This window comes from Oryza sativa, chromosome 1 (genome assembly GCF_034140825.1).
Source record: "Oryza sativa Japonica Group chromosome 1, ASM3414082v1".
In the NCBI taxonomy this organism is placed as follows: domain Eukaryota; kingdom Viridiplantae; phylum Streptophyta; class Magnoliopsida; order Poales; family Poaceae; genus Oryza; species Oryza sativa.
Window position 1 is genome coordinate 41,755,940 of NC_089035.1, and position 18,140 is coordinate 41,774,079.

The following is an 18,140-nucleotide window of genomic DNA, read 5'->3' on the forward strand; positions in this document are numbered from 1 at the left end:
AATATGAATAGTAGCAATTATGGGCGTCCACTGCTTCACATGATAATCACATCACTTTGGGTTACGCTACGCACGTCATCAGCTTTCATTAATAGCCACTTGCTGTCACTGTATCATGATCCTGACTGCAATTAGGCTTCCTAATGTGGATAAAGACTTGCAAAGATGGCTACCAATTGCTGCTGCTTAATCTGAATAAAGAACATTCTTACCTGAACTAACACAAGGGCTGCAGGCTGACCTAGACTGCACTGCAATTTTTTTCTCTGACGGTGACAGATTCAGCAATAATGAGAGATCAATTTACTGATCCCCTCGTGGCTGTATTACAAGCCAAGCAACCCCTAATCTACGTGCTTATTAAATAATACATATACAGCACATGCTAATCAACGTTAAATACTCGAAATTGCACAAACTAGCAGTCATCATCTCAGTTGAAGATGAAGTATTTAACCAACAAGAACAGATAAGCATCATGTACAGTTTCTTGCTAATAAACTGAAGGGAGAAAATTTGGACATTTCGTGGAGGCATGCAGCAATGCATTTTGTTTGGTACGATGCGTCTCATTTTCAAATTTCAATTCAGCGGTGCTTCAATTGGATCGGCGGTGGCTTGTTGTTCTTGTTTCGGCGACTCAATTGGAGCGGCGGTGGCTTGTTGTTCTTGTTCGTCATCCTTTTTATCCTTAGCGACCTGCTCCTCTCCTTTTTCATCCGTTTTTGTTGCTGTCATGGCCTCCTTCAATTCAATTGTTTGTTTCCCATCTGATTGCCCTGCACATGGAATGGGAACGTCTAGGAGTATTATGTGAGCAGTTGAAATCGGCAGCTGATAAAGTTCATCTCTTTTTTATTTTTAAAGGAAAACAGATCAGCAGAATTATAGATTGCAATTTATGCAAGCATGCCTAGATCACTGGATGTAAGGAATAATGTTGTTAGAGACAAAATGATTAGAAAAGATGCAAAAGAAGAATAATGATCGTTGGGTCCCCTGATTTTGATAAACACAATAGATGAGATAATAGCATGTGCATGTGCTACCTTCGGTTTTTTTTTTTTGAGCTGCTACCTTCGTATTTAGATTATTAGATATATATAACACTGTTGATTTTATGCAGTCCTTGGTGCACAACTTTGACCACTATTTTCTAAGTATTAGAATATAATAATATGATCTATTAAAATCATAATGTTTTAAAAGTAATTCTAAATAAAAATTTTACCTGTATGATCTCAATTTTTAAACTAAATAAGTGTGGATGATCAAAGTTTTGAAATTTCAACCAAAATATAGTTAAGAATGTCATATTTAACGGGAGGCAGGAAATTTCAGATTATTATTTTTAGATAAATAGTCCTTGTGCGTGTAATGTTTAGCAATCAAAGAAACTAAATTGAAAAAGTGTTTTCATCCCTCAGGCGATATCTCCTTGTTTCATGCATGCCACCTAAATAGTTATTATTTTTTTTAAAAAATTACAAGATAAATTAATATGAAATATAACACTTCACAAAAGTGCATGTTAAAATTCAACTTCTACATGTTGTAACAAAAATAATTAATGATAACTATTTTTAATTTAATTTGTTATTTTTATTGCAATTTGTAGAAATCGAATTTGGCCTTGTATGTTTGTGGAGTGATATATTTCATATTAATCTATGTTATTTTTTTAAAAAAATTTATATTATTTATACGTCATGCAAACATCTAGGGACATTCCCTCTGAACCTTACCATCGTCATCTTTCGAAACGGCAATGGATTTCTCCTCCTCTGTCTCCTGGGAGACGATGATCTCCTCGTGTTCGACCTTGATCTCCTCGCGTTCGACTTCGACCTTGGTGATCTCATCTCTCGAAATGACAGCGGATTTCTCCTCCTCCTCCTCTGTCTCCTGTGAGACGATGATCTTCTCCTCCTCCTCCTCGACCTTGATCTCCTCCTGTTCGACATTGATCGCCTCAATGTTGCTTGTCTCCTTCTTGGCATCTTCTGCCTGATCAACTCCGGCCACCGCCTCCATTTCGCCATTGTTGGACTTAGAAGAGCTAGGTTGCTCTAGTTGTGCTACCTCCTCGCCGGCCACCGGCGCCGGGACAGCGGCCGGGAAGGCGGCGGCGGCGCTACTACTGGTGTCATTCTCCAGGGTGGCCGGGGCAGTCGTCGGCGAGGTGACACTAGTGACGTCATCCTCCTGATGAACCTCGTCGGCGTTGGCGACGACCGGCCGGGCACGGGCGCCGGGGAAGGTGACGCTGCCTTCGTCGTCCTCGGCGACGGGGGCAACCGCGAAGGTGATGCTTTCGTCGTCGTTGGGCTGCTCGTCGTCGTCGTCGTCGTCGTCGTCCTCGGCTAATGCCGCCTCGTCGTCGTCTTCCTCCTCGACGGCTGCCTCCATTGTTGCCGTGGCAACAACCTCGTCGTCGTTCTTGTTCTTGTTCTTGTCCTCCTCTGCTTTAATTTTCTCATCGACGGCGGCGACATTCTCGGTTGATGCGACGTCGTTCTTGGCGTCAGTGATCTTCTCCTTCTCCTTGACGAACTCCTCCTTCATTGGCACTACTACATCCTCTTTCTTCTCATCAATGGCGACCTTGGTCGGAATCACCTTCTCCTTCTTCTTATCATCGGTGACAGCTTCTTGTTTGTTCTTGGCCTCCTCCTTTTTCTTCTCCTCGACGATCTTCTTCACGGCCGCCGGCGTCGCCTTGGCCGCCGCCGCCGTCGTCGTCTTCTCGACGATCACTACGCCGGTGTCCTTGACGACGACCTCATCGGCGGCGGCCGCCGTGGTGCTCTCCTCGACATCCTTCTTCTCCTCATCAATGGCCTTCTCTTTCGGCGTCGCCTTGCCCTTCCCCTTGACCTCTTCGTTGACACTGCTTTCCTTGACAACGGCGGCGGCCGAGCTCTCGTCGGACGGCGGCGGCGGCGCGTGAGACGGGGCGGCGTTGGCGGCGGCGACGACGCTGGACTTCCGCCGGAAGAGGCGGCGGCTGGATCTGCCGCCGGTGGAGCCGACGGTGTTGCCGGTGGCCACAGCTTCTTTGGAGCCACCGCAACCCATGGCGGCGGCCGGCCGGCGATGTGGAGGAGGAGGAGGAGGAGGAGACGACGGCGAGGAGAGAATGTAGGAGACACAAGAGAGGATTGCATGGGAAAATATATGCTGCATGCACGCATGCATGAACGAATGTTCATATGGCGTTTGCAAATTTAGGGAAACCATAAACAAACAGGAGGTTTTGTGACATGTGTTTAGTGCTCTAATTGCAGCCTCATTGTTCTATATATTCGTAGAAAAAAAATCTTTAGCAAGGCTGTAGGTAATTCCAGGTGGTTTTTTCAGCTTCAGATGGAGGTTTAACTTTATAATACTAAATTTGATGAGCTGTTTTACCTGAGATGGATGCTGCCGGTTTTTTTTGAAACTGAAGCCAGCAAAGCTGGTGTTATATTAAGTAGGAAAAAAAGTATTTACATGATCACCAATGGTGATGGGGAAAAACAGAGAAAAGGAAGACAGGGAAAAGAAGAAAAACTGAGTCTTAGGCGGATAATCTCGAGATGTTTTTTGCTCCACATATTCTCAATAACTTGATTTTATCTTGTATCTTGTCCAGCAGCGTATCTTATCCAGCAGCTGCATCAGAGTTTTTTCTTGATTTCGAAACACACGTCTATTCCACTCACACCGTATTTCCCATGCTACCCGCATGTGGACTGATTTGTTTTCTTTGGCTTTGTCTTTCCCACCTTGAGATGTTCTCTTAATCCACCAGTCCAACAGCGGCTCATTTTCATCATGTGTCATGTCAATTTCATTGCAGTTCAGCCTACTTAGGACCCTCTCCCAAATCTGTCAAAGGACAATCTTTGAAGAGATGTTGAGCTGTTTCTAAATTCCTATAATATAGTTGATAGAAATAGTTGTTTGGCCATTATCTGATCTATAGCTGATCTGTTGTCCAAATCCTATTTTGCAGCAATAGCTAGGCAAAGTGTTTGCATTTGGAGGGTGCCCATTGTTTCCAAATTATTTTTGCTGCAGTTGAGTTTATCCTTCCGTTGAATTGTGCTATATAGGTTGACCTCACACTGTGTTTTCCATTGCTCATCCATCTTGAAGTTATGGTATCGTCGGCACCTTCCGTGAGGGTGATGTCGTTGCTCCATACTTGGTAGAATACCTCAAAGTACTCCTTGACTAGCTAAACTGTGAGGTTGTGTCTGATATTCTCTATTCATTGGTCATTAGCTAGTCCTTCCTGTACTGACCTTCCTTTTCTTTTGGCATGCTTGTATAGAGTTGTAGCCAATTCCTTGAGTAGTTGTCCACCAATTCAGTTTGATTCCTAAAAGCTCATTTTGCGTCCATCTCCTATTGACATCTTGATTGATCATGCCATGAGATGAAGCTGTTGGAAATGATATAGTATACTCACCTAACTGGAGTAAATCGGGAGCTGTCTGAATTTTGCCCCTGAATATCTGGAATGCAAGTTGCTAAGGAGAGAACAGTAGTTGAAAAGTTGAAAGAGAGACCAGTGGGTGAGATCGAGAGTTGCATACTGGCATGATGCAAGCCATTGAATGTTAGTTACATGCACCGATGCACAACTACTGTTCTCACTGCAAGCCTATAAATCGTCCACTTGGAACTACAACATCAAATCAAACCATATGACAGCAATTTGCAAGGATATGTTGCCTTCGCTCCTGAAAATTCTGTTCTTGGATTGAGTTCTTTGTGAAGCTGTAGCTAGCATTTTCTCTCGGTGAAATGGATCCACCTGGGCCTGGAGGACCGGGAGGAGGCCCTGGCGGTTGGGGCCCTCCTGGAGGTGGCCCTGGGGGATGGGGCCCTCCTGGAGGTGGCCCTGGAGGATGGGCCCCACTACCTCCTGCTGGACCTGGCTTTCTGGGTGGCCCAGGCCCTGGCCCTGGTTACTGGGGGCCTGGATTTGGAGGTTTCATGGGGTCCTGGTAAGCTGTGTACATTACACTGCCCTAAACTTTCTGGAAGTTTAACCTCGCGTTGCAATTGCAAACAAAGTTTTTAATTCATCTGCTTAGGAATTCACATTATCACATATGAGTTAAAAGGTCTACGTTATGTGCAAGTTCAACCAATCGAAGCACACACCACCGAAATTTCACATATCAACTCATCAAAAGTTTGAATCTCTGAAACTCTCTTGTGCAGTTTTTATGTCCTCTGCTGCTGCTGCTTGCTCCAGGATTGTTGTGGGCCATTGCTGGGGCGTCCAGGCCCGGGTGGCCCATCGTCACCCTTCTGATACCACCCTGACCTTACCCACCTAGTGAAATAATGCGATGTGTTTACCATTACACATGGGACCAAAATCGTTACACATCCTCTGATGAAGAACAAGTACCTGATAGCAGCTTGCAGAGTCTTATATATGCTCTTTACTTTGTCACTTATCTCTAGGGGTGTTATGCATAATCCTACTTGTTTGCATTTGTTAGCAACTCGACGATATAATGATGGTTCTGCTTTGGTACCTCGTTGATGCCTTACAAATGTCAAATCAAATACAACCTGACAGTTTTCAAACTGACACCAGCCCAGGTGAAAAGGAAAACAACGAAGAAAACTGCACCGATTCTAAGAAAGAACCGAATCCAACACACTATAAAAACCCCAGTGAGGGGAGAGAAAAGAAATCCCGGGTTAGTCTACTGAGCCAGCAGCATCTCTTGGACGGTTCTGTACAGATGTAAAAGCTGTTCTATGCACGCAGGCAATTGGTACCTTTGTTATATGCAAAACCATAATGGCTAGTGAAATACGATGCTAAGGAATGCTCCCCTTTCAAGATTGATGCGTAGCTGCCCTCCAATTCTTGTGACAAACTGAAGTGTCCAGCTGATGGGTTTTTGGAAGAACTTGACCTCATAAGCGCAGGAGGTAACCCAGAGAAGTACCAAGAAGTGCCACATAAACCACAAACAGCAAGGGGAAACCAACTTGATTCCTTGGTGTTCCCTTCTTTCGTAGAAACATCTAGCCAAGCCATGCATCAGAATTAGTAGACATGTCATGCATGAAACATAGTATATGACCAGTGGTTTCAGGATGGAATTTGAGTCATACCATTTCTTGCTGTAACTTATCCCGCTCCTGGGTGGTAGTTCTGCTCTCTTCTCTCAGCTTTATTATCATTTTTTCAGCCTGCAAATCAGAAAGTTTGTGTTTCACTTCAGAAAGTATTATCTGGAATATAAGATTAAAATCTTAGTTTATCAAGCATTATAAGCTCCATGTTTCAGGAGGATCTCATTCTGAACTATTGATTTGTCCTGTCCAAAATATTACCTCTTCCAATTTTACTTCGAGACCATTGAGCTTTGACTTCAGGTTCTGAACATCTTCCGTTACCTGTCCAAAATACAGAGCAACTTCAATAAAACTAGTGGGAAGATTGTTTAAGAGACAGATCGGAAATGTAGTGAGAAAAATATGTAATTTGAAGATCTCTATAAGTGCAGCTTAGCTTTAGTGCATTGTATCTAGTTGCATATTTATTTCATTAAAGCTACTTCCAGTTTAATGGAAGATAGAAGAATCACAAAATATAAAATACTTATTTCAAGAAATACACTTGTTGTGTATGACCAATTAAAGGATGTTGGATGCAATGGACGATTGGCAAATGTGACCAAAATTCGAATCAATAGTCAGAACAAGTAAGCATTCTTATGCCATGGTGTTTGAAAACTAAGTGGAGACATTTTAACCAGGAATAGGTGGAATTTTGTAAAAATCTAGCCACTAATAGACTTTCCAATTGAGATGGTTAGCAAGAACCCTGACCAGCTAAAATTCAGTCAAAGACTAGCACTGCAGGCCTCCAGAAACTCAACTCATTTTTGCCTTATACTCCACTTAAGGGGCATGTGAAAATAGTAGAGGAAATGCTTACATGGCATAGTTGACGACTCTGCACATTGACAGCCCCTTGCTCACTTAACACGACAGCTGCTTTTGGAAGAGTTTCTTCTAGAGGAGATTCCTTCAAACTTGCTAGGTTTTGTTCGAAAGGATGGAGAGATTCGACAGTAATGGAAGAGGTATCTGTTGGAGGGGGTGGAGATTCTGTCAATATAACAGGTGTCTCCTTCAATGGTGTAGGAACTTCTCTCAGGATTGGAGTCTCCTTGACTGGGGATACGGGTGCAGGAACTTCTCTCAGGAATGAAGTCTCCCTGACAGGGGAAATATGCACAGGAACTTCTCTGAGAATTGGAGCCTCCTTGACAGGGTAAGGGGGTGCAGGAATAACAACTGGGTCTTCTTCCAGAGGGGAATGAACCTCTTTCTCTGCAACTGGAATTTCATTCTTAATGTTCAACGTGTCCTTTAATGAAGGAACCTCAACAGCTGCCTCAGTGTTTGGAATTCCATTAATTGGCTGCTCTCCAAAAGGATGAGATGCACTAACAAGAACAACCCTCAATTTACTTTCCTCGATATATCTGCCACTTTCTTTAGAAAACTGTAAAAAAAAATGATGAGTTAGAAGAACACCATGTGTACAGCTCTTTCCAAAAAAAAGGGGGTCATATTCTTATGTGCTTACATAAGAAGGAACAAGGTCCTCATCTGATGTTCCATAAGGGACAACTGTTGTCTGAACCAAAAACTTGTCTTTTAATTGCATGTCTGGTGGAGCAGTACGTTGTGCTTGCATGGTAACTTCATTCAGACGAGTAAAGAAAAGAATCAATAAGAGAAAAGAGCAATTTAACTGATTGGTAAAAATTATAACAGAACCAATAAACGATAAGAAACATCTGTCTAATAATTACTCTCCCCCAAAAGAAAGCACACTGTGCTTCTTTACTGCACAGTTCAACTAGGAATGAGTTCATTCCTAGAAAGCTTTATATAGATTCCACAGAAAATGAAAATGGCTATCTTGCATGACTTTCCAAAATGAGCATACAAAATGCACTTTATCGTACTCCCTCCATTTCAAGTTATAAGACATTTTGACTTTGGTCAAAGTCAAACTGTTTTACGTTTGACTAAGTTTATAGACAAATATAGTAATATTTATAATACTAAATTAGTTTCATCAAATCAATAATTGAATATAATTTCATAATAAATTTGTCTTGGGTTGAAAATGTTACTAATTTTTTCTACAAACTTAGTCAAAATGTCTTATAACCTGAAACGGAGGGAGTATATGCTAATATAGATCAACAAGGTAAGTAAATATATCTCCGGTGCAATAATCCTTGCATACACAAAACAATATTGCCAGTGAGTAAATGCAGTAGTGAGCTACTGAACATACCTGTGAAATCACATGTTGACCTTGGAAGGATGACTCCAGTGTTTGGTCGAACACAATACCTTTTAGGTGATGTTGTTTTAACCTAACAAATTTGAAGGGCAATATCAGACATAGTCCTATTAGATGCTCAAACGGCAAAAATTATCATCCTTTGATTGAGCATAAAAGCGATTAAAGAATACATAATATTCAGAAAACAAAATATCTAAGTTTAGTGTCATCAGAAATGGCATTTAAAAACAATAGGAAATACCTTGCATTAAAAATACAATTTTCCAGCCTTCTCGTTAGGTTACCATATAAATATGTATCTAGCATCACTATATAATTCTTGTACAATACCATAAAAAGACATTTAAATTTAGAAAAATAAAAGTAGTTGTATGTAGTAGCAGACAAATTAATATGTATTCTTTGATATGCCCATTTGGTATTCAAGAATTAAGGCCATAGCCGCATTCAAAATAATAGTACTGATGGACAACTTCATGGTTACAATTACCTAGGAAAGGATACACAATGTTTAGATAGCACAATGTACACAGTACACCATCAGGAGCTATACTTAACATAAAAACAAGCGGCATTTGAATTTGTCTTTGAGAGCACTGACAAACCTTGAATGCGACATATTCATTGGATTTGTTGACAAGATGGACAGTACATGAACTTTGCTTCTTCACCTCAACTGCCAATAATAAATGAGATACCAAGTCAGATTATCATTCAAAACTTTGAGACGGAATGTGTTTTGTATCCTATACTGTACAGCAGTTAAACACATTTCAATTATATGGCTGAATGTTGTAGTTTCAAATACAGGTGTGGTAGGAACCAGTACGAGACCGTCTTGTTCATCCAATGAAAATTGCAAAGACCAATTTAATCATGTGCAAATTTGACAAGTACTCTAAATTGCACAGTTCATAAGAAAACCACCTGCAGAACTAGGATACGATAATTTTCAGTTTCACTCCCCTTCCTCTTTTATCAGCACATGATGATCTTTTGAGTGATGCATGACTAAAAGGTAAAAACTAACACCACCACTCCCTCCTTTTATGATTGTTAGCATGTGCATCGCTGTATCAGTCCATTCTCAGTAGTTACTGCAACCGCATCCAATCCAGGTAAGCCAATTAGACAAGCAATCAGATCCCTCTCCCACACACAGACATCAGACTTTACAACCACTCGCACCACGAAATCGACCTGTCAGTAACCAAACGAACAGAAAAAGGAGCAGCCCACTAAAAAAGCAGCCTTTAAAAAATTCCAAAACAAAAGTTTACAGAAAATTCCAAACTCCGGAGCCATGTTTGTAGAATGTTATCTAAGTAACCTAGAGAAAAGTTAACAGTAAAAACAAAATCACTCATTGCTTCTTCACTTAACACTGTAATAATCTAACAAAAAAAATTCTGCAAGTACCTACACCTCTAAACAGAATCAAAACCATTCAGACAAGAAAAATTAAAAAATGACAGTGAAACGAAAATCAAAACCACTAAGAAATGAAAAAAATAGAAACCAGAGTGGAACGAAAATTCCCACTAATTTGAAATGAAAATCGCTAAGACCCTTAAACCTGTTGATCAGTCCAAACGAGGGGAAATAGTTTTGGAACACTAATACTGGAACCAATTCCAATCAACAGAGGCTACAAATTAAATTCCACTGAGGGCGAAAATACCCGGCACGATACAAAGTAATACTACAGCGAAGCGAAGAAACAGGCAGGGAAGTCGCACACCACGACACACATACACGGAATCCACTCGATTGAAGTCGATTCGCCCGTTAACGCGAGACGGATCGGAATTACTCTCTACTCCACTCTCTATCTAGGGGGTGGTGAGGCGTGGCGCCGTGGCGGTGGCGTGGCAGCGGGGGGGACTTACAGGTGAACTGGAGCTCGCGAGGGTGGATCTCGGCGAGGTCCTGGCCCATCTCCACCGCACCACGAACGAGACGCCGCCCGGCCTTCAGCACCGCCTCCACCGACGTTGGGTCGCCGCGCGCGGAAGCCTAGCTAGCTACCAATCAATCGAATCCCCCGCGGACTCTGACCGGGCGAGCTGGAGAGGAGAGACAGGCGGCGATGGCTTCGAGAGAGGGGTGGTGGAGGTGGAGGTGGAGTTGGAGTGAAGTCGAAGACGACGACGGGAAGGCCCACCACCACCACCACTCTCTCTCGAAGCCGTTTTGAGGAGGAGGCGACTCTCGGGGACGCGGAGCAGAAGGAGGCGAGATTTTCCAGGGACTGGAGGATTGATGGGGGCGGCCTTTTCATTGGTGCGGGCCAACCCGGCGTATGTCTACCCGTTTTTTCACATTACGCCCCTACAAAATCTAATTTTATACTACACCTTTTGTGTTACAGAGTCTGATACTCCCTTCATCCCACGGTAAGTTACTCCCTCCGTCCTAGAAAAACCAACCTTACTGAGAATCACCTTTGGTAACAATTTTGGTCACCAAATCCTTACTAAGATTGGATTTTTTTTTTAAACGGAGAGGAAGTAAAAAAGTACTGGATATGATGCATACTAGTAATATATTAACTTATTGGATGAAGGAAGTAATTGGTAAACAGTCAGTGAGAATCTGTCAAATAAGCAGGTTTCTAGGTTGTTATGCCTACTATAGTTATAGTTCATTTCTAGGTCTCATGTTTAGGAATTCATTTATAGATTTTGCACCTACTTAATCTCAAAATCCAAAGTGCGAATCTATAGTTGTTTGTAAGAACTCAAGATTATCGAATTGGTTGCATCTGTCGGAAACTCTCTCGAACAAAGCCTATTATTCCTGGTGACACATACTTATCTAATCATAAGGTGTATGCGAAGTGAGCGTATCTCAACTAGTTAGGTTCTTTATGGTGAAACCAATTTATCCGAGTTTAAATCCTAGATTTGTCACGGGTGCACACGTTTACAACTTATTATTCTTTCAGTAAGAAGCGACGTACTCGTTGACGGCGAGACGTCACTTCGTCAATCTCAAGATATATCGGTCCAGCCTTCTGAAGGAATGGAGGTGCTTATAGAGGCATGGTGTGTGTGCGTGTGTGCGTTTAAAAGGAATGAGTGTGCGTGGGGTGTCTACATTTATTTTGTGTTTCTAACAAAAAAAGTTGGTGCATAGAATAAACATTTGGTCTACTTATATTTGTGACCCGAGGGATCAACCCTTATTTGACATTAGGCGAGAATTTGGGCCCCTGGGTGCAAATATTCAGTTGGTCTGTCATGCCTATGACAGGTGGGTCCCGCAGCATTCGTTGTCGTGTCGGCAAGTGACGTGGCAGGTGCAGGTCTGGTGCCACACACGGCACATGCCCGGAAATATACGGCGTGATTCATTCCGCTCAAAGTCATTCCTACCAGTACCCCGCGCAGGGTCGCGCAAGTATCAACCGAATCGTCAAATGGTCCAATGGCCCACCGCCACGTGGGCCGGCCTGGTTGGTTTCTACTGCTACCGAGAGAGATCCAGGGGGACATTGACTGTGGATTTCCACGTGGATTTGCAGTCTTGCAGAGGGTGCGGCATCATGGTCATCCATCAATACTGTAGCAGTGTAGTTGCACACCCAACAGAGCAGCCATTGATGCTTGTGATTGATGCTCTACCAGCGTTTCTCAAACAGTTTAGGGTGGGGTTACCGTGGTATATACCATAGTTTTAAAAACTGAGAAAATTATCGCACGTGATAGCCGCGATAGTCACACGATTTTGTAAATCCTCTTTTACTCCCTTCAGATGAGACTTGAGAGTGAAGTTGATGGTGTTGAATCACTAAATTGGTGAGGTTATCTGTTGCTTGCAAGATACAGATTAACTAACTAAGCACTAGCTCTAGAATCCTTTTATTCTATTCTTCATTTTATTTTGTTGTTTTACTTTACATTTGTTTGTATGAACTACTCCTAACAAACAAAGCACATGCTCTAGAATCCTTTTATTTGGTTTTTGTTTTACTTTTACCTAAGTGGAGTATGTGCATATCTCTACTCTTCATGTCCATATACGAGCAATTATTAAAGTTCTGATAAAGAAAATGGTTGTTGAAGTCTTAAATATAAGAAAATGGCTTTGTACCATGTTTAATAAATTGGAAGCACGCTAGGATAGACAACTTTTGCAGTGTACTGTTTCACAATGAAAAAAAAAAGAGAAAAAAGGAGTCTTTACGAAATAGAGTCAGGACACAGAACTTTGTTAATGTGTTAGTAGTATTACATACACAATGAAAAAAGAAGAAAAGAGTCTTCATAAAGAAAATCCTTTTCACGCAATGATTCAAGTGGCATGAGAATCATGATTTTAAAGTTGTCTGATTTATATAACAAAACTTTTCCTCAAAGTTAGCTATATGATCTTCTTTCCAATTATATCGTGATTAAGGAGTACATTTAATAACTATTATGTAGGTTTCTAAGATAGAGCATACATGCTTTTGACTTTATTACATTATAGTAATTACTTCTCCTTTGGGGATATCTATTCGGGGGTTATGTCGATGGTCGCTAGTAATGCTAGCTATATTTTTCCCTAAAGAAAGGCAGTGCTCCTATTTTCTCGCGTGGGGATTTAATCTGTTTTGCACAATTGCAACATTATTAATATCATCATAATATAGAAATTGAAATGTACATGATGCAATATTTACAGTTGTATACATAAAAACGATTATCAATGCTAAATACTAGTAGTACAATATAACGAACAACCAACCCCGCCAATGTTTCACTAGCACTCCTATGTCATTATAAAAAAATGTATTATTAGAGTGTGTTGAGAGAAGGAGAAATGAGAAAATAAAAAAATATTATTTTTAAAAGCTTAAAAAAATATTAATATGATTTTTAAAGCAACTTTACCGTAGTTTTTTCTTTTAAAAAAATTGCTTCAACTTCAAACGAGAGAGCAGTAATCAAACACTCACTAAGAAAAACAAAATCTACATAATTGTGTAAATCGCCCTGTCCTCCCTGGGACTTGATTTCCTTCAAAGGTACTCAGGTTTTCGTCTACGGTGGTTGAGGTCTCACTCTCCAACCGACCACCGGCCATTCCAATTTCCTAGCTAGCACAGTAGCTCCAAGTCCTTTTCCAGCCAAACCGCTCCTAGAAAACGAGAGGTTTCCGGACGCTCTCACCGCCGGTGGCCATCACACTCGCTGACAAAACCGAAGGTTGGTACAGTGGCCGTAACGCTCTCGCTAATCACCATCCACTGCTCATGCTCTCTGCTCTTCTCTTTTCCCAGCATTGGGTGTTAGGTTACGCGCACATATCACTGTATATATAATACCACACTCATATCCTCTCGGATGTGTCCCCTAACACATATTCTACGAGACGAAATTCAGCGACTCATCACTGGTCTCATTAAAATCTTATTGAAAGTCTACCTGCATGTGCGTAATATACATGTACATTAGGATTTAAATCCTGGTGGGTGGAGTCATGTACTCATGACTCTAAGCACCATGTCACTTATACTTCCCCTAATTGTTTTTTTGGTGTGATGGTGAGAAAGTAGAGAAAAAAAAAGAGGTCGCTTTAGCAATTTTGGCTGTTTATTTTACTACTCTTAACTTTTCCTTGGATCTATCCATGGATCGAAAGGAAAGGTCTGAAAAAACTCTGAATTCTGATCATGAGATGAGATGACACGAGAGGAGAGGCAGACGCTGACATGGTGACGTGCATAGCTCAGGCTCAGATTCTGGGATCTTTGAGTGGACCCACGAGGCCATAATATGGCAGTGCCGGCCCAAGTTGGGAGTTGGTCATCGTCTAAATGGGCCGAAACTGGATAGTTACCTGAAGACTGCACCAATTCATTTCTGCCCAGGGAGCTCCTTTTTTTTCCTTTTTGAAAAGAAAGGAGCTTATCTTTGTTTCTTCAGAAATTCAGATAGTTCAGCTTCAGATGGAACACTTCTTGTTACTACGAAGCAGCGAAGAGATGTCGAGATTATTGCCATTTTAGCGGACAGTACATGAACTGAATTCAAACCAAGCTGACAAATTGAGGACACTTTTATTCATCGATTTGAAATAGGACAGACGGATGGCCGACGATACTACAGAAAAAAAGACAGTGAGATTTATCATCATCTCAACTAATTGACTGACACGTGTCGAAATGGCAACAACACATATTCCCTCCGTCCAAAAAAAAAAAGTAAACCCTGAATTTCTGTGCCAACATTTGACTGTCTGTCTTATATGAAATTTTTTTATAATTAGTATTTTCATTGTTATTAGATGATAAAACATGATTAATATTTTATGCGTGACTTATCTTTTTAATTTTTTTCATAATTTTTTCAAATAAGACGGACAGTCAAACATTGGACACGGAAACCAGGGTTTGTCTTTTTTTTTTTAACGGAGGGAGTAACCCTGAACGTGTCGTGTCTGATTATTTTGTGCGTGCATTCACGCTCTGCTCGTACGATTCACTCACTGGCTGCCGATGCTGAAGTCGAAGTTGCCGCACCTGGTCATGGTGCCGAGTAGCAAGCCGCTGAACCCGAACTGCCACTTCTCCAGGTCGAACACCACCAGGTTGTCCTCCATCTGATGCCCGCCGATGATCACCGCCGGCGCGGCCGCGGCGCCCATGTCGACGAACGCGAAGCACGCCGCCTCCTGGCTCACCTCCACCACGGCGCTGGCGCCGACGATCGTCCAGTTCTGGCCGCCGGCCAGCATCAGGTCGACGCTCGCCGTGTACGGGCCGATGCGCGTCGGCGGCAGCGCCGACTTCTGGTAGCACAGGTCGAACGGCCCCGCCGCCGGCGCGCGCGCGAGCCCGGCCGTGGCCGCCGCGAACGCGTCGCGCACCGGCCGGTAGATGTCGGAGCGCAGCGCGGTGTACGGCGTCGCCGTGCTCACCGCGACGCCGCCTGTGCCTTGGCGAGCGCTGAGCGACAGGGCGCCCGGGGGGAGGGGGACTTGGACGCTGTTCACGGCGACGCCGATGACGCCGATGTAGTAGGCGGTGTTCTTGGGGTTCTTGAGCAATGGGGTGTACCTGAGACGGTCGCTGACCTGCTGCGGCGGCGCGGCTTGGAGCCAGAACGGGCCGCCGCCGAAGATGGCCGCGCCGACATCACCGGCGGTGGGGAGGCACAGTGCGAACTTCTTCTCCACCTTCAGCTGCCCGGCGACCTGAAGCGGCAGCGACAATGGCGCCCGGGAGAGGCCAGCGACGCCGGCGGCGCCGGCGGGGAGCGAGCCCAGCAGCGGCTGCGGCGCGCACGACGCGACGGCGGAGAGCCACACCTGGAACAGCGGGTTCTTGCCGTCGGTGGCGTTCGCCGACAGCTGCACCGTGGTAAGGTCGCCGTACCCGCACTGGCCACTCGCCGGGTTGTACGCGGTGGCGGAACACGCGCAGCGCCCGCCGTCGCCGCCGTTGCTGCCGGCGGCGGTGTACGGGCAGTTGGGGCGGTGGTTCCGGTTGGCGACGGCGCACACGCCGGCGCCGCACGGGATCGTCCGGTGCTTCCCCGGGCACGTGGACCAGACGAGCGGGCCGGCGAGGTCGAGGACGAGCTGCCCGCCGCCGTTCTTGACGGAGGCGGTGTAGAGCGACGTCGAGGGGTCCTTGGCGAGGCGGGTCAGTATGGGCTTGGAAGGTGGCCGGTGCTGGCCATCGCCGGCGGCGAGCGCGCACAGCAGCGGCGCCGCGAGCAGCGAGAGCACGAGCGCGATCTTGTAGCTGGACGACATGGCCGAGTATGTTTAATTTGTGGGTGACTTAGCATGCGTCTGTATGCGTATTTATAGTGGTTTGTCTACGTGGACAGTAGACCAGCAGGGTTTACATAACCACGGTTATCATGTGCAATAACCTTCTCAGTTTTTGAAACCACCGTATATATCGTGATAACCGTCAAACCCGATTATCATGTACAGTAACTTTATCAGTTTTTGAAACCACAGTATACATCACGATAACCATCAAACCTGGTTATCACGTGCAGTAACCTTCTCAGTTTTTGAAACCACAGTATACATCACGATAACAGTCAAACTGTGAGGCGGTGCTAACTTCATGTAAAACGATTTGGTAAACCCTTGTAATCACTGGATTTTCTTTTATTTTTCGAGGATATTGGAACTTCAACTAGGCGTGTATATGAAGTCTACGAAGTACATCTGCACGTGCTGTTTGTGCTAATTAGCTCAGACAATTACCTCGTGGCTAGTATCATATGGGTTTTCATAATGCTAACCTTGAGGTTTGCGTACGCCACTTGAACGAATTCACCGATATCTGGGAAGGATATGATATTATTCTTGTTAGTCGTGACACTCACCAGCTTCGATTCTCAGCACCTCTCACTAGCTAGTCACGTTTGTCACGAACTCGCAATTCAGTATTATCCATGGACCATGGACCGTTGGATCAAGCTTCTACGGTCCAGATCGTGTGAACGGTTGGCGGTGTGCTGGTGTTGGGTTGATTAAAGGTCTATTTGTTTCAGCTCCAACTTTTAAATCTAGATACAGAAGTTGAATCTGAAATAAAGTTATGAAGCATGCTAAACTCAGCTCTACTTTTTTTTTTTCATTTTGTGAGAGCTACATTCAGTTCTACTATCATTTAAGGTGAAATTGAAACTATTTGGCTGGGCTATAGCTCCAGCTGTACTAGACCGGACCTAATTCGTGAGCCTGGGCTTTAACTCGGTGTAAAATGTGGGTCCTGTGTAATATAATTTGGGCATGTCCTGACCGTTCGATCAAATTTCAGCGGTCCAGATTGCTTCCCGCGGAGGAAAACGTTCATCCTGATGATGTGCTGATGGAACGAGAGATTGGGAAAAAAAATTAACGAAGAGAGATGGAAAAATGAAAAGGACAAAATGAAAATATACCGCCAATGGTTCGGAGACTAAAACTCCGACCCCATTTTTCGGCTGGGAAAACGTCGATCCTCTTTTTTTTTTGGAACGGTTCGGCGATCCTCATTCCGCGCTCGTCTGATCTCAATGCAATATGTGTGAGAGTGTCATATGGCAATCACAGGAAACTATTTTAAACACTCGGGTGGATGTCCACCCGTTTTTTTTGCATGTCATCTAAATGGTTACGAAAAATTTTCAAAAAATTGACATAATAGGTTAATATGTAATATATCACTTTACAAACATGCAAGTTCAAATTCGACTTCTACAAGTTGTAACAAAAATAACAAATCAAACTCTAATTAGTATACGTATATTCACAGTCAAATTTGTTATAGTTCAAATTCGACTTCTACAAGTTATAACAAAAATAACAAATTTGACTGTGAATATACGTATACTACTTAGAGTTTGATTTGTTATTTTTGTTACAACTCGTAGAAGTCGAATTTGAACTTGCATGTTTGTGAAGTGATATATTACATATTAACCTATCTTGTGAATTTTTTTAGAATTTTTTCATAATCATTTAGGTGGCATGCAAGAAACGGGTGGACGTCTATCCGAGATATTAGAATCCATCATCGGCAATCACAAGCTTGATGCTCAAGTATATATGGATTTTGAATTGTTCTTCAGAGAGATGTTTGTAGTTAGCTAAGCTACATCGTCATATTAGATTAGATCAGATCATCCGAGCAATGCTCGCAGAAGAAAACTTGCTACGGTTGTGACATGAACATCAGGAACAATATATTACTACACTTTCATATGACAAAACTACTCAAGAAAATGCTCAGGGGGTACAAAAACTGTCTCAACGATGCATCAAAGTATCAAACATGCAAAAGACTGAAGGA

The 18,140-nt window shown here is 43.2% G+C and overlaps 3 protein-coding genes and 1 long non-coding RNA gene across 6 annotated transcripts; 1 reads left to right on the forward strand and 3 right to left on the reverse strand.

Annotated features, from left to right (window-relative positions):
- Nucleotides 1-365: 365 nt before the first annotated feature.
- Nucleotides 366-3,409, reverse strand: LOC4326526 (uncharacterized). 3 transcript variants are annotated; one of them, XM_015765143.3, is made up of 2 exons: nt 1,746-3,409; nt 366-779 (listed from the first exon to the last, which is right to left on the reverse strand). In XM_015765143.3, the coding sequence occupies exons 1-2, from the start codon at nt 3,238-3,240 to the stop codon at nt 583-585; spliced, it is 1,692 nt and encodes a 563-aa protein (XP_015620629.1). In that variant the 5' UTR covers nt 3,241-3,409; the 3' UTR covers nt 366-582. The 3 variants fall into 3 exon arrangements, with proteins under 3 accessions (XP_015620629.1, XP_015620623.1, XP_066162864.1); XM_015765137.3 differs by having other exon boundaries at nt 366-800; XM_066306767.1 differs by having other exon boundaries at nt 366-800; nt 1,707-3,409.
- A 1,440-nt stretch (nt 3,410-4,849) lies between these two features.
- Nucleotides 4,850-5,539, forward strand: LOC9271510 (uncharacterized). Its single transcript, XR_001542328.3, has 2 exons — nt 4,850-4,997; nt 5,218-5,539. It is a non-coding gene; the product is annotated as an uncharacterized lncRNA (long non-coding RNA).
- On the reverse strand, nt 5,518-10,599 carry LOC4326527 (vesicle-associated protein 2-2). Its single transcript, XM_015765155.3, has 8 exons — nt 10,243-10,599; nt 8,959-9,029; nt 8,342-8,423; nt 7,619-7,734; nt 6,962-7,534; nt 6,355-6,417; nt 6,133-6,210; nt 5,518-6,042 (listed from the first exon to the last, which is right to left on the reverse strand). The coding sequence occupies exons 1-8, from the start codon at nt 10,289-10,291 to the stop codon at nt 5,932-5,934; spliced, it is 1,143 nt and encodes a 380-aa protein (XP_015620641.1). The 5' UTR covers nt 10,292-10,599; the 3' UTR covers nt 5,518-5,931.
- Nucleotides 10,600-14,380: 3,781 nt separating this feature from the next.
- On the reverse strand, nt 14,381-16,123 carry LOC136355324 (chitinase CLP-like). Its single transcript, XM_066307735.1, has one exon. The coding sequence runs from the start codon at nt 16,097-16,099 to the stop codon at nt 14,825-14,827; it is 1,275 nt and encodes a 424-aa protein (XP_066163832.1). The 5' UTR covers nt 16,100-16,123; the 3' UTR covers nt 14,381-14,824.
- Between the last annotated feature and the right edge of the window lie 2,017 nt (nt 16,124-18,140).